Here is a 13,659-nt window from a genome sequence, read left to right on the forward strand (position 1 = left end):
AAAAAAAAAAAAAAAAAAAAAAAAAAATTAGGGATAGAAATCCTGTTAACCTAATAAAGCCACTAACTGACCCACCACCAGCAAATATCACACTTAATAGTGAAATGTTAGAATCATTTTCTTTTAAAATGAAGAATGACATGAAAGAGTCAGCTATTAACACTTCTGCTTAAAAAATGTTTTAGAGGTATTGGCCCATGTAGGAAAAATACGAAAAAAAAAAAAAAAAAAAAAGATATGAAAAAGAAGAAAGAAACAAAAATAACCTTGTCATTATTGACAGATGATGTTAGTCTCATAGACACCCAAAATACATAAGCTGATTATTGGAATTAACATAAGAGTTTAGCAAGATGTTAAACATAAATCTGCAATGACCCAAAGACCAACTGCATTTCTAGGCATCAGGAATAATTAGTTATAAAATATAATTAGAAAAAGCTAGTATTTTCAATAGCTTCAAAAACATCAAACCAAGAAATAACTAACAAAAGATATATCTTTGTGATGAAGAAAATGATAACAAGAATAAGCCAGGTGCGGTGGCTCATGCCTGTAATCCCAGCACTTTGGGAGGTCGAGGCGGATGGATCACCTGAGGTCAGGAGTTAAAAGACCAGCCTGGCCAATATGGTGAAACCCTGTTTCTACTAAAAATACAAAAATTAGCTGGGCATGGCGGTGGGCACCTGTAATCCCAGCTACTCAGGAAGCTGTGGCAGGAGAATCCCTTGAACCGGGGAGGGAAAAGTTGCAGTGAGCCAAGATCGTGCCATTGCACTCCAGCCTGGGTGACAAGAACAAAACTCCATCTCAAAAAAAGAAAGAAAAGAAACGAAAAGAGAAGAGAAGAAAAGAAAATTATAACAAGAATAAAGAAAATTATAAACCATTAGTGAAAACAACTACATATGACCAAAGGGAAATATATACCACATTCATGAGCAGAAATACTAAAAAATTTCACTCAAATTAATCTATAAATTCAATGCAATTCAACTAAAACTTTTACGAGAACTTTTCATAGTTTAAAAAGCTGCTGTTCCTCAAAGTTATGGAAGATCAAAGACCCAAGGACATCCAAACCAGTGTGAGAGGACAAGGTGTGGGTACACATCACACCTGAAATAAAGATGTGTTACAACAAAGTGCAGTAATCAATATAGTTTGATATTAAAGCTGAGATAAACAGACCAATGAACAGAGTAGAGAACTGAGAAGTGAAACCTGCCTATATGGAAATTTGATATTTGACATTAAACAATAAATAGACACCAAGACTTAGAAAACGAATCAAAGCCTTAAAACATGCCAAAATCAATTCTTCCTTCAATCAATAAAGATGCGAATGTAAAAAGCAAAAACTGAAAACTCTTCAAGGAAACTGTAAGCATGTCTTTTATGACTTTGGTATGAAGAGTTTGCAAAGGAAGCAAAAATACAAATCATATAGGAAAATACTGACAAATTCATCTACATTAAAATAACAAAATATCATCTTTTGTTGAGCCAGCAACACCAAGGGAAAAGTAGAAAAACAGGCTTTCAGATGTGAATAGACATTTGCAATGTATACACTCAATAGAGAAGGAATATTTGGAATAAATAAGCAGCTCCTTCAACTCTGTAAGAAAAAGACGAACAGCCCAACAGAAGAAAATCAGTAAAAGGCACAAACAGGCAATTCACAAAAGGGCAAACATGAAAAAAAAGTGCAACTGACTAGCAAACTATGAAGAGATGCTATCTTACTCACAGCTGATGGACAGCAACAGTTAAAAAAAATCTGACAATACCAAGTGACTACAGAAGGGATATGTAAGTTGTTCTATATTCCTATAATGCATACTATACAGCAGTGAGAATGAATGTGCACTAGGTACCAACACCTATGACTCCAAATCATAATGAGGGAAAAATATCACATTGTAGGCCGGGCATGGTGGCTCACGCCTGTAATCCCAGCACTTTGGGATGCCAACACAGGCGGATTGCCTGAGGCCAGGCATTCAAGACCAGCCTGTCCAACATGGCGAAACCTATCTCTACTAAAAATAAAAAAATTAGCCAGGCCTGGTGGCTTGCACCTGTAATCCCAGCTACTTGGGAAGCTGAGCCATGAGAATTGCTTGAACCCGGGTGGCGGAGGTTGCAGTGAGTTGAGATGGCGCCATTGTGTTCCAGCCTGAGCAACAGGAGATTAAAAAAAAAAAAAAAAAAAAAAAAAGTACACTCTACATAGTATTGCTTACATAAAGTTTTAAAATTTAAGTATTTTATTTTTTTTTAGAGATAGTCTTACTCTGTCACCCAGGGTGAAGTGTAGTGGTGCCTTCATGACTCACTATATCCTCAACCTACTGGGCTTAAAGGATCCTCCCACCTCGGCCTCCCCAGCAGCTGGGATCACAGGAAAACGTGCCACCACACCCAACTAATTAAAAAAATTTTTCTTTGTACATATGGGGTCTCGCTTTGCTGCTGGGGCTACTTCAAACTGCTGGACTCAAGGGATCCTCCTGCTGCAGCCTCCCAAAGTGTGGGATTATAGCTGTGAGCCACCATGCCTAGCCATGTAAAGTTTAAAACAAAAAAACAATTCTACATTTCATTGACAGCAGGCTAGGCGTGGTGGCTAACGCCTGTAATTCTAGCACTTTGGGAGGCCAAGGCAGGAGGATTGCTTGAGCACAGGAGTTTGAGACCAATCTGAGAAACATGGCAAAACCCCATCTCTCCAAAAAATACAAAAATTAGCTGGGCATGGTGGTGTGTGTCTGTAGTCCCAGCTACTCGGAAGGCTGACACAGGAAGATTGCTTAAAGTTTGGGAAGTAAAGGTTGCAGTGACCTGAGATCGCACCACTGCACTCTAGCCTTGAAGACAGAGCCAGAACCTGTCCCTCAAAATCAAACAAACAAAAACATTGACACCTACAAACACAGGTATTAATTAAAATTATTAGGAAATGTGTAGGAATGATGAACATCAAATCCAGGGTTGCTGACACGTCTGAGAAGTTGGGTTATACAGGACACTTGAACTGTGTGTGTAATTTTTTTTTTTTTTTTTTTTTAGCTGGGTGATAGCGTCATGCCAGCTTGTCACATTATTTATTATGCCTTTTAGCATATTAGATATTTTTACAACAAAGAAAATGACAGAGGGAGAAAGACACTAGTTTCTGGTCCAACTTGAAGTATGAGACTATTCATTTCTTCCTAATTTTTTCAATTTGATCCCTGAAAGTCACTGAAGAAAGAAAAAAATTAAAGGACCATTCCAATAGTCTCTCAATGTCTTTTTTTTTGAGACGGAGTTTCGCTCTTGTTACCCAGGCTGGAGTGCAATGGCGCGATCTCGGCTCACCGCAACCTCCGCCTCCTGGGTTCAGGCAATTCTCCTGCCTCAGCCTCCTGAGTAGCTGGGATTACAGGCACGCATCACCATGCCCAGCTAATTTTTTGTATTTTTAGTAGAGATGGGGTTTCACCACGTTGACCAGGATGGTCTCGATTTCTTGACCTCGTGATCCACCCGCCTTGGCCTCCCAAAGTGCTGGGATTACAGGCGTGAGCCACCGTGCCCGGCTCTCTCAATGTCTTTTAAACATCAAAGTTGCAGAGAGTTGCTGACCTGGGGATTTTTCTGGCCCCAATTCCTATCCGTAAGTTTGCCTTGTCTTCAGCAAAGGTGTAAAATATCCAGGAATATTTGCTAGTGTGGTATTCACTAGGCAGAACATAGTGTGGATGGTTTTACAAAAATGTTATACTGAAGCAAAACCCAACCTACTCGCTTTCAAAAATGAATTCTTTAGTCATACTTCACTCTCATTTCAAAGACAAGGACATTTGATAAGGTAACAGCTTTTATAGGAATCTCAGAGGCCACATCTTACATTACAGAGGAGAAGCAGACAGAAAGAGGACCTGAAGGAGAAAACTCCTAAGATCCTTAGAAGTGAGTTTTTGCAAAAGTCTTTCTCATCTTCAAACAACAATCATAAAAAGCATCAATTCTAATTCTTTAAGAGACCAGCGTGTTACGTTAGACAGCAAATCAGAAAAATATTTTCCGATTGAAAATGAAAACTCAGTTTCAACACAGAAATAGGCAAAGAAGCACTTCAAAGTACTCAGAAAACAGCTAAGTGATTATCCTGGCCACTTATCTGGATTTCAATACCTTAATCAGCTCTTTTTCGTTACGGAGGTCCTCGTGAAGCTCTGGAAGAGGATCTTCACTGTGTGCCTTTAAAACTTGCAGCCTGCTTTTCAACTCCTTGATTTTCTTTTCACACTGGTCCCAGGTCTATTTGAAAACAAGATTAAAACTGGTAAGTACTTTGCTCTTTAGAATGAATGGTGGAAATAGAATAGCTCATTTAATCCACATAATCTTTCTGTTAAGTTTGTTTTTTATAAATCGCACAGACACCCACTTCCTTGTCTTGAGCAGACTGTGGTCTCCAAAAGCAGAAGGAACACCAGTATGACTCGAGACTCCTTGTAGCTTTACCTGTGGCTCATGACAGGCATCTGGCTGGCCTTTACTTGAAAACAGTTCTTCTAGGCTGGGTGTGGTGGCTCATGCCTATAATCCCAGCACTTTGGGAGGCCAAGGAAGGTGAATCACCTAAGCTCAAAAGTTCGAGACCATCCTGGCCAACATGGCAAAACCCCATCTGTACTAAAAATACAAAAATTAGCTGGGTGTGGTGGTGCTTGCCTGTAATCTCAGCTATTTGGGAGGCTGAGGCAGGAGAATCACTTGAACCCGGGAGGCAGAGGCTGCAGTGAGCCGAGATTGTGCCACTGCACTCCAATCTGACAGAGTGAGACTTTTTTTTTTTTTTTTTGAGGGAGACGGAGTTTCGCTCTTGTTACCCAGGCTAGAGTGCAATGGCGCGATCTCGGCTCACCGCAACCTCCGCCTCCTGGGTTCAGGCAATTCTCCTGCCTCAGCCTCCTGAGTAGCTGGGATTACAGGCACGCACCACCATGCCCAGCTAATTTTTTGTATTTTTAGTAGAGACGGGGTTTCACCGTGTTGACCAGGATGGTCTCGATCTCTTGACCTCGTGATCCACCCGCCTCGGCCTCCCAAAGTGCTGGGATTACAGGCTTGAGCCACCGTGCCCGGCTGAGACTATCCTAAAAAAAAAAAAAAAAAAAAAAAAAAAAAGTTCTTCCTCCCTCCCCATATCCTGTCATCTAGCCAATATGATTTCTACTTTAATTTTGGAAAAGTTCACATCTAAAGGCTGCTGTACAGATTAACTGTTAGCAGTGTCAGTCTTTGGCACATGCTATAATAGCGCCACAGAGCACAAGCACTCAACCACTTTCCTTGTCTTCTTGTCCACCGTCACCCCTCTCCTCTGCTGGCTCTCTTCTCCTTTCTATTGGCTTTAGTGACCTTTTCACTTTCTATTTCTCACCACTGTGCTGACTACCACTTTCTGCTTAAAGCACTTTCCTTTTTACAAAGCATTTTCAACTTTATTAACTCACTGTAATTATATAACCTTGGGAGATAGGAAAAGTATTATCATATTTAAAACGAGTATTATATTTAAAATGGGAAAGCTAAAGCTCAGAGAAAAAGGACTAGCCTGTGGTTCTGGGGTTAAAAGCCTTGTCAAGGGTCCACTATCTCTTTTCTTCAAACTTTACATTGTTGAGAAAAAGCTGCCTGCATTTTCAACTGTAGAGTATTTATATTTGATTCATTAGGATAAACCTCTTTTCCTGAAGTTACTGAAACTATACAAACGTATAATGAACCACTACTCTATTCTTCAGTACAGCTGATACCTAAACATACTTGGTTGGGTTGGCCTAAGTCTATAGTAACCCCTCACTTAAGGGAAGGCCACTTGTCTAGCAATGTCAACTATCTGGAACTCAATGACAAAGCGAAGGGAGAAGCAAAACTCTGAGCTCTTATCTCTCCCACCAGACTGTTACTTGCAATTAGTATTATGCTTTACAAATATGGCAGATGCTTAACAAATGTTTGCTAGTTAATGAATTCCATACAGTCCATGTACCAAATAAAATTCAGATACTTTATTCACAGGAGAAATTCTCAAGCTCTAAGTCAGTATATATTTACTCTTAATTCAGAAAAATATGTCTGATAAGCTTGGTTATCTAGTTTTGGCACATACAACAGATTAGAGAGAGGAGTGGGCTGTAAAAAGTAAGTGAGCCTGGAGAAAGAAAAAGTAAAAACAGGCAGCTTGACATTAACAGGAGAGAAAGAAAAATGATAAAAACCATATCAGAACTCAGAGCATAGTAGTTCAGGGAGGGCCATAGGTTCTAAGCAATTTCGAGGCCTTGAGAACAACTTGGTATCTTAGTATAACAAACAATAACGATTTTTCTAATAGTGACTCAAAATATAACACTGTAGTTCTTAAACATATAATCATAAATTATTTGGAAAATTCACTTATATGGAAAAGTGCATTCTCTGATGATAGCAGAAAAATGATGTACTCCTGTCTCTTTTCTTTTCTTTTTTTTTTTCCTATGGGGGCAAAGTTTCACTCGTGTTGCCCAGGCTGCAGTGGAATGGCGCAACCTTGGTTCACCACAACCTCCGCCTCCTGGGTTCATGCGATTGTCCTGCCTCAGCCTCCCAAGTAGCTGGGATTATAGGTGCCCACCACCATGCCCAGCTGATTTTGTATTTTTCAAAGTACAGACGGGGTTTCTCCATGTTGTTGAGGCTGGTCTTGAACTCCCAACCTCAGATAATCTGTCCGCCTCAGCCTCTCAAAGTGTTGGGATTACAGGTGTGAGCCACCATGCCAGGCCACCTGTTTATTTTCATATACTATGCCCAAGGACAAGTTGTACACGGAACATTAGTTTTATGTATTGAACTTCCATTGAATAAGAATATGTTTCCTGTTTCATAAAAGTAAGAATCTTAATAGAATGTTAAGTATTTAAATACTAAACATCGAGCTCTTGCACTGCTATATTATCATTTCACATTAAGTAACCGGCATGACTTAGGGATTACAGCTTGAGTTAGAAACTCACGATACTGTAATTTCCTAAAATCATTTCCATTGTTATACCACGAATGAAAATTTATGTACTGAATTTGAATATCATGAATGGAAAAGTAAGTGGTGAGTTTACCTCTACAGTGCTCTGGAACTGCTGAATCATCTCTGCCAGTGGGGGCTCTGTGTCATTCCAGTTGTCCTGAAGTTGACTGATTCTCCTACCCACAGACTCTTTAGTTTCCAGGTTAGTTGTAAGCAGTAACTTTTCTCCAGCTTCCAAGGTTAGTGCATAGGTGGTTCGCCATCTTTGAAAATGAATTTTTTTATTCTAAGAAAAAAAAAAGTAATTTGCTTAGGCTTTTGATGTGTTCAAAATGTGATTACGTGTATCTGTGTATATTTCCTTCAGAGCTTTTCTTAAGTGTTAAACTAGATATAAATTAGACAAATTGGGTCAGAATGGACATACCCACACTCACATCCAAAGCTAATGTTTTACATTGAGTAGATAAGCATAGTACTAAGTGAGGTGGTCTTAAAACAATTTCCAAAGATTGATGAGATAAGATTCTTAGTGTAATGATCACAAGCATAGAGAAATAAAAAAGTACACATCACAGAATAAAAGTCTGCAAGGTAAATGGATCTAAGAGTATTAAGAAAGTGACTGGACCTGTAGTCACAGCTACCTGGGAGGCTGAGGCAGAAGAATCGCTTGAACCGAGGCAGAGGTTGCAGCGAGCCGAGATTGAGCCACTGCACTCCAGCCTGGCAACAGAGCAAGATTCCGTCTCAAAAAAAAAAAAAAAAAAAGTGACTGGGGTATCAGACCTGAAATCAAGAGCAAATACTGAGTCATGATCATGGGACAAAGCCACTTTACTCCTAACCCACAAGAGCAGGATACATACATTATGCTAAACAAATATAAAAAGAGTGAATACAAGAAAGGGTAAAATACAAAAATTATATCTTTCTTAGGCTTATTATGGGTACATAAACACATACATCAATGTGTGCCCAAAGGGACAGCTTTAAAAAATTCCATCCGAGGCTGTGCACAGCGGCTCATGCCTGTAATCCCAGCATTTTGGGAGGTCGAGATGGGCAGATCACCAGACAGGAGTTTGAGACCAGCCTGGCCAACACGGTGAAACCCCGCCTCTACTAAAAATACAAAAAAATTAGCCGGATGTGGTGGCATATGCCTGTAATTCCAGCTACTCAGGGTGGGGGGCGGGGGAGCTGATGGAGAATTCCTTGAACCTGAGAAGCGGAGATTGCAGTGAGTTGAGAATGCGCCACTGCACTCCAGCCTGGGCGGCTGAGTGAGGCTTTGTCTCAAAAAAACAAAAACAGCAACAAAAACAACAAATTCCATCCAAATATCATGTCGGCTTTCTGAAAATCAAAAACAAGTTTTTTAGGCCTGGCGCGATGGCTCATGCCTGTAATCCCAGCACTTTGGGAGTCCAAGACGGGCAGATCAATTGAGGTCAGGAGTTCGAGACCAGCCTGGCCAACATGGAGAAACCCCAACTCTACTAAAAATACAAAACTTAGTCAGGGATGGTGGTGCATGCCTGTAATTCCAGCTAATTGGGAAGCTGAGTCACAAGAATCACTTGAACCTAGAGGTGGAGGTTGCAGTGAGCCAAGATCATGCCACTGCACTCCAGCCTGGGTGATGGAGACTTTGTCTCAAAACAATAAAAATTTTTAAAAAATGAGAAAACATTTTAAGAGAAAAGGTCTTGTTTATTTTTATTGTTTTCTATTTTTTAGTGGCAGTGTTACAGCTCTGTGACTGCTCCTGCAGAGCAGGGCCACCCACAGGCAGTGTGCAGAGAGTAGCTGAGGCCTTGTTTTTTGAGATTCACCGCCACACCTGGCTACATGGGCATTCTTTAAGGAGGCTGAAACTAGGTATTTATAACACAAAAATGACGTAAAAACTTTAAAATTGATTCATACTTCTAAAGGCATTTGGTTTTGGGGAAAAAATTAAATAGTTTTTGTCTGTTCTAAAAATGTTTTCCTGTCTGGGCATGGTGGTGAGTTGCTATAGTCCCAGCTTCTCGAGAAGCTGAGTTGGGAGGACTGGTTGAGTCCAGAAGTTTGAGGTCATAGTGACCTATGATCACGCCGCTGCACTCCAGCCAGGGAGACAGAGCGAGTATCTGTCTCTAAAACAAAAAAGTAAATAAACAATACGTAAACATTATTTCCTTCACCTTGAAATTTCTTGAGGGTGACAGAGTGCGGGCATTTTCCAAAATGGGAGCTGATCAGCCTCAATAGAACATCACTAATTTACAAAGCCATTTCTGAGAAGCCTATAGATCACCCATATCCAAAGGAGGAAAGCGAAATGCACCCTCAGGAGCAGCACACAAATAAGAGAAACAGAACTGGACCGCAGGCACTCCACGTGCGTCTGTCCTACATAACGTGCTGCGCGAATGAGCCGCTTGGAGAAGAGCTGCTACTCCCTTAGTCTTCGCTAACTTGGTCAGCAGCACACTATTCACCAAGATGCTTGAGCCTCAACCCACAGTCATCCTTCATCTAGCTTTTCCTTTACCAGACTCAGAAACCGACACTCCAGAATATGGTGTTTTTGACGTGTTGAACTGAAGAAGCCTCAGGGTCTCTCTGCCCTCCCCACCCTGTGTCTCCTACAGAAGTTCCTTTATCTCCCTAAGACCCAGAGAGTGACTGTTTTTTCTTTCCCTTCCTGTTACCTCATTATCTTACTGCAGAAACCCAGAGGTAACCACACCCAAACAGACTCTTTCAAGATGACTGCCTCCAAGTAAACTCTAAAGATAACTTTTTTTTTTTTTTTTTTGGAGACAGTATCTTGCTGCTATCCAGGCTAGAGTGCAGTGGTGCAACCATGGCTCACTCCAGCCTCAACCTCCTGGGCTGAAGTATGATCCTCCTGCCTCAGCCTCCTGAGCAGCTGGGAGTACAGGTGCATGCCACCATGACCGGCTAATTTTTAATTTTTTTTTTTTTTAGAAACAAGGGTCTCACTGTGTTGTCCAGGCTGGTCTTGAACTGGGCTCAAGGGATCTGCCCACCGCAGCCTCTCAAAGTGTTGGGATTAGAACCAATCCTCATCAAACTGTGGCCCCTCTGTCCCCTCCTCACAAACTCACGTGGGCATATATGACAGCCTTCATTATTAGAGTGTGGCAGAAGTGATGTATGTGACTCCTGAGGCTGGGTTTATAAGGCAATACAGCTTGTTCTTATGATAAGAATCTCTGAAACCATGGGTACAGTACCATATAAGTCTGGCCACCAGAAGCCGCTACATGGCAAGACCACAGACAATGATGCCCAAGGAGAGGAGCCCCACTGTGCCAGCTCCTTGCTGCCCAAGTCACTCCAGCCTAAGCATCGGTCATGTGAGTGAGCTTCAGATGACACCAGCCCCAGCCACCATCTGACTGCAACTGTCTGAGAGACCCCAAGCAGGAACCACCAGCCCCAGTCACCCCCGAGAACGACAAGACAGAATAACGAGTGTCATGATGCAGCTATAGGTAAATGAGACGCTAGGATTCCCACTTTTCCTTTAGCTCCCCTACAATCAGGAGCAGCCAGAGTAATCTTTAAAATATATGGGGCCGGGCATGGTGGCTCACGCCTGTAATCCCAGCACTTTGGGAGGCCAAGGCGGGCAGATCATCTGAGCTCAGGAGTTCGAGACAAGACCGACCAACATGGTGAAAACCCGTCTCTACTAAAAACACAAAAAGCAGCTGGGCATGGTGGTGCACACCTGTAATCCCAGCTATTCAGGAGGCTGAGACACGAGAATCGCTTGAACCTGGGAGGTAGAGGTTGCAGTGAGCTGAGATGGCACCACTGCACTCCAGCCTGCATAAGAGTGAGACTCCATCTCAAAAAAAGAAAACGAACAAACAGTGTGATACTACCCTCTCCCTCATCAAAACACTTCAGAGGCTCCCTGGTTCCAGCCAGACCAGGTAATCCAGCTACCACGCTGGCCTGCAAAATGCTTCTCCCCACCTGCCATTCTAGTTCACCTGCCACTGCTGCCTTGCCAGCTCTGTGCCAGCCACACTGGCCTTCATGCTGTTCCTCTGCTGTGCTGAGCTTGTTCTCATCCTGGGGACTTGGAGTAAGCCTCTCCCTCTGTCTGAAACGCTCTTTCCTAAGATCTTGCATGGCTGGCTCCTTCTTATACAGTTCCAGGTTAAATGTCACATGGCCAGAGACAACCCAATCTAAAGGAGCCACACATCCCCATCTCTACTGGCCCTGTTTTAATGATCTACATAAGTCATATTATTACAATCTGATATTTTATTATTTATTAATTTATCTGATTAATTATTCTGGTTTACTTACTACTTTGTCTTCCCTTATAAGAGTGAAGGTCTTCTCTCCATCCACAGAATAAGCTTAGCACTTAGGACAGTGATTGACACAGAGCAGGTACCCAATTAAAATGCAATGATTGCATAATGAGTGAGGGCTGCACAGGAGTGCAGGAGGCTGGTGTTTGTTGACAGGCTTCTCTAAGGTGAAGAGTGGCTCTGCAGCTCCGTGGGATATTCCAATCGCCTACTCTAATCCTGTGCTCATTCAGCAAGTTTCTTTTGAAAAGCTTTGTCGCCTGAATGTATTTGTCCTTTATTTTTATTTTTTAAAATTAGTTTTTAAAATGTTTGTGGGTGCATGAGATTTTTTAATACAGGCATGCAATATAAAATAAGCACATTATGAAGAATGCAGTATCCATCTCCTGAAGCATTTATCCTTTGAGTTACAAATAATCCAATTACATTCTTTATTTTAAAATATACAATTATTATTGACTATAGCCACCCTACTGTGCGATTAAATAGTAGGTCTTATTCATTCTATTTTTTTTCCGTACCCACTGAATTTTTCCTTCAAGAGTAAGCAATTCTACTGTACATTGCCACACTAATGGTCAATTTATGCATTCATCAATGGCTTTAGAATCTAGTGGTGTGAGTCTGTCACCCTAAACTTCCCCCATTTATTCACCCATCTCGACTCCGTGCCTCCTCTCATGGCCCAAGAGAACCAGGCACTCCAGCCTGGACAACAGAATGGATGTCTGCTTCCACTATTTCTGGATGAATGGGTAATATTGGGTTTCCAACCCCACAATGTTAGGGACCAGGCTGTGGGGTGTGGTGACTGCACCTTGTTGGCCTCACACTGCAGAGAGCACATTTGATCACTTTGTCATCAAAAACATTAAATGAAAGGTGAATGAGCATCTTGCAAATAACGACCATCTGTGGTTCTCACGCTGCTACGATGCATGCACTACCTTCAGCTCATGGATCAGACATCTGGTTTGGTAGAGGCTGAAGTGCTCCTGGCCCTTCACTGCAGATAGCAGGTAGCTGGTGTCAGTAAGGAAGCGGAGCAAGTCCTCCACAGAAGTAGTGAAATCCTGCCACTGCCTCACCAGCCCATCGATGTCACTCTTCCTCTGCCGAACATCCTGGACGGCATTGTGCCACCGATCTGTCAGCTTTGAGAATTCTGAAATAAATTCAGGTCTGGGGAAAAACAAATGGTTATAGAATCCTGACATCAACATGTAGAAAAAAATAACTATCAGTGGGTAATAGCAGCTCAGATTCACTGTAAGTACAATTTTCATGAAAAAAATCCCAACTTCTAAAAGCCTGAGTATTATTCAATGTAAACATGATTAAAGTTTTGGGAAGGGCAGCATGCAGACTGAGTTTAGCAAAAGCTATCTGCATGTAACCTGGCATTTTGCCAGCATGCATGCTAACCATAACCTTAAACTAACTGAGGCTGTTTTAATACATACTATGCTAAATGCAGAAGGGAAAACTAGAAACTGGATCAATGGGAACCCGATGGACAGGCAGGTACTTTGTAACATTATTGATTACTTGAGTGTACTTTACATAGTTTTAGCAATAAAAAGCATGCTTTATTGCAACTAAACCAGTTCTTTTCTGGATAAATAATATTCTTCACATGAGAAATAAGGCCTTCTATTTATTATGGGAAAGTCATGTTTTTCTGTATAGATCAAATGGAAATTAGCTATCACCCTGAAACTGGTTTGAATTTACTACTTCAGCACTATGGAGGAATGGGCTTTATATTTCTTAGTTATGCTGAAAGAAGATTCAAAGGTGTACGGGTGGTAATGTGCAAGAAAAATCACACCTATTAGGACACTGAGAGAAGTATTTAAGTACTTTAAGTGGTCGGGCTACCTCCAGGCTGTCTGCCATGTGTACCAGCTGCATAAGCAGACTCACTCAGCGCTGGCAGACTGGTTGAAGCGGCTCTGCTCAGCCTGACTGGCACTGCCCAGTGACCCTAAGCCCACATATGTAACATGGAGAGAAAGCCCTTTTTTCATACTTACAGGATTTAGCTACCTACTGGGAACACTAGGAACACTAATTTTTTAGAAATTATTATTATGGCCGGGCGCGGTGGCTCACACCTGTAATCCAAGCACTTTGGAGGCCAAGGCAGGTGGATCACCTGAGGTCGGGAGTTCAAGACTAGCCTGACCAACATGGTGAAACCCTGTCTTAAAAAAAAAAAAAAAAAAAAAA

General features: G+C 41.6%; 1 protein-coding gene across 4 annotated transcripts in view; it reads right to left on the reverse strand.

The window, feature by feature from the left end:
* The window catches only part of SYNE2 (spectrin repeat containing nuclear envelope protein 2), a 209,354-nt gene that overhangs the window by 45,547 nt on the left and 150,148 nt on the right, over positions 1-13,659 (reverse strand). For all 4 annotated transcript variants that reach the window (XM_032246097.1, XM_032246096.1, XM_032246095.1 and 1 more), the window contains exons 61-63: positions 12,375-12,609; positions 7,164-7,358; positions 4,189-4,314 (exon numbers count right to left, since the gene is read on the reverse strand). In XM_032246097.1, the coding sequence (XP_032101988.1) occupies positions 4,189-4,314; positions 7,164-7,358; positions 12,375-12,609 (556 nt within the window). The remainder of the gene's footprint in view (positions 1-4,188; positions 4,315-7,163; positions 7,359-12,374; positions 12,610-13,659) is intronic.

Source organism: Sapajus apella, unplaced genomic scaffold, assembly GCF_009761245.1.
Source record: "Sapajus apella isolate SASKATOON/1434 unplaced genomic scaffold, GSC_monkey_1.0 scaffold59, whole genome shotgun sequence".
Classification (NCBI taxonomy): domain Eukaryota; kingdom Metazoa; phylum Chordata; class Mammalia; order Primates; family Cebidae; genus Sapajus; species Sapajus apella.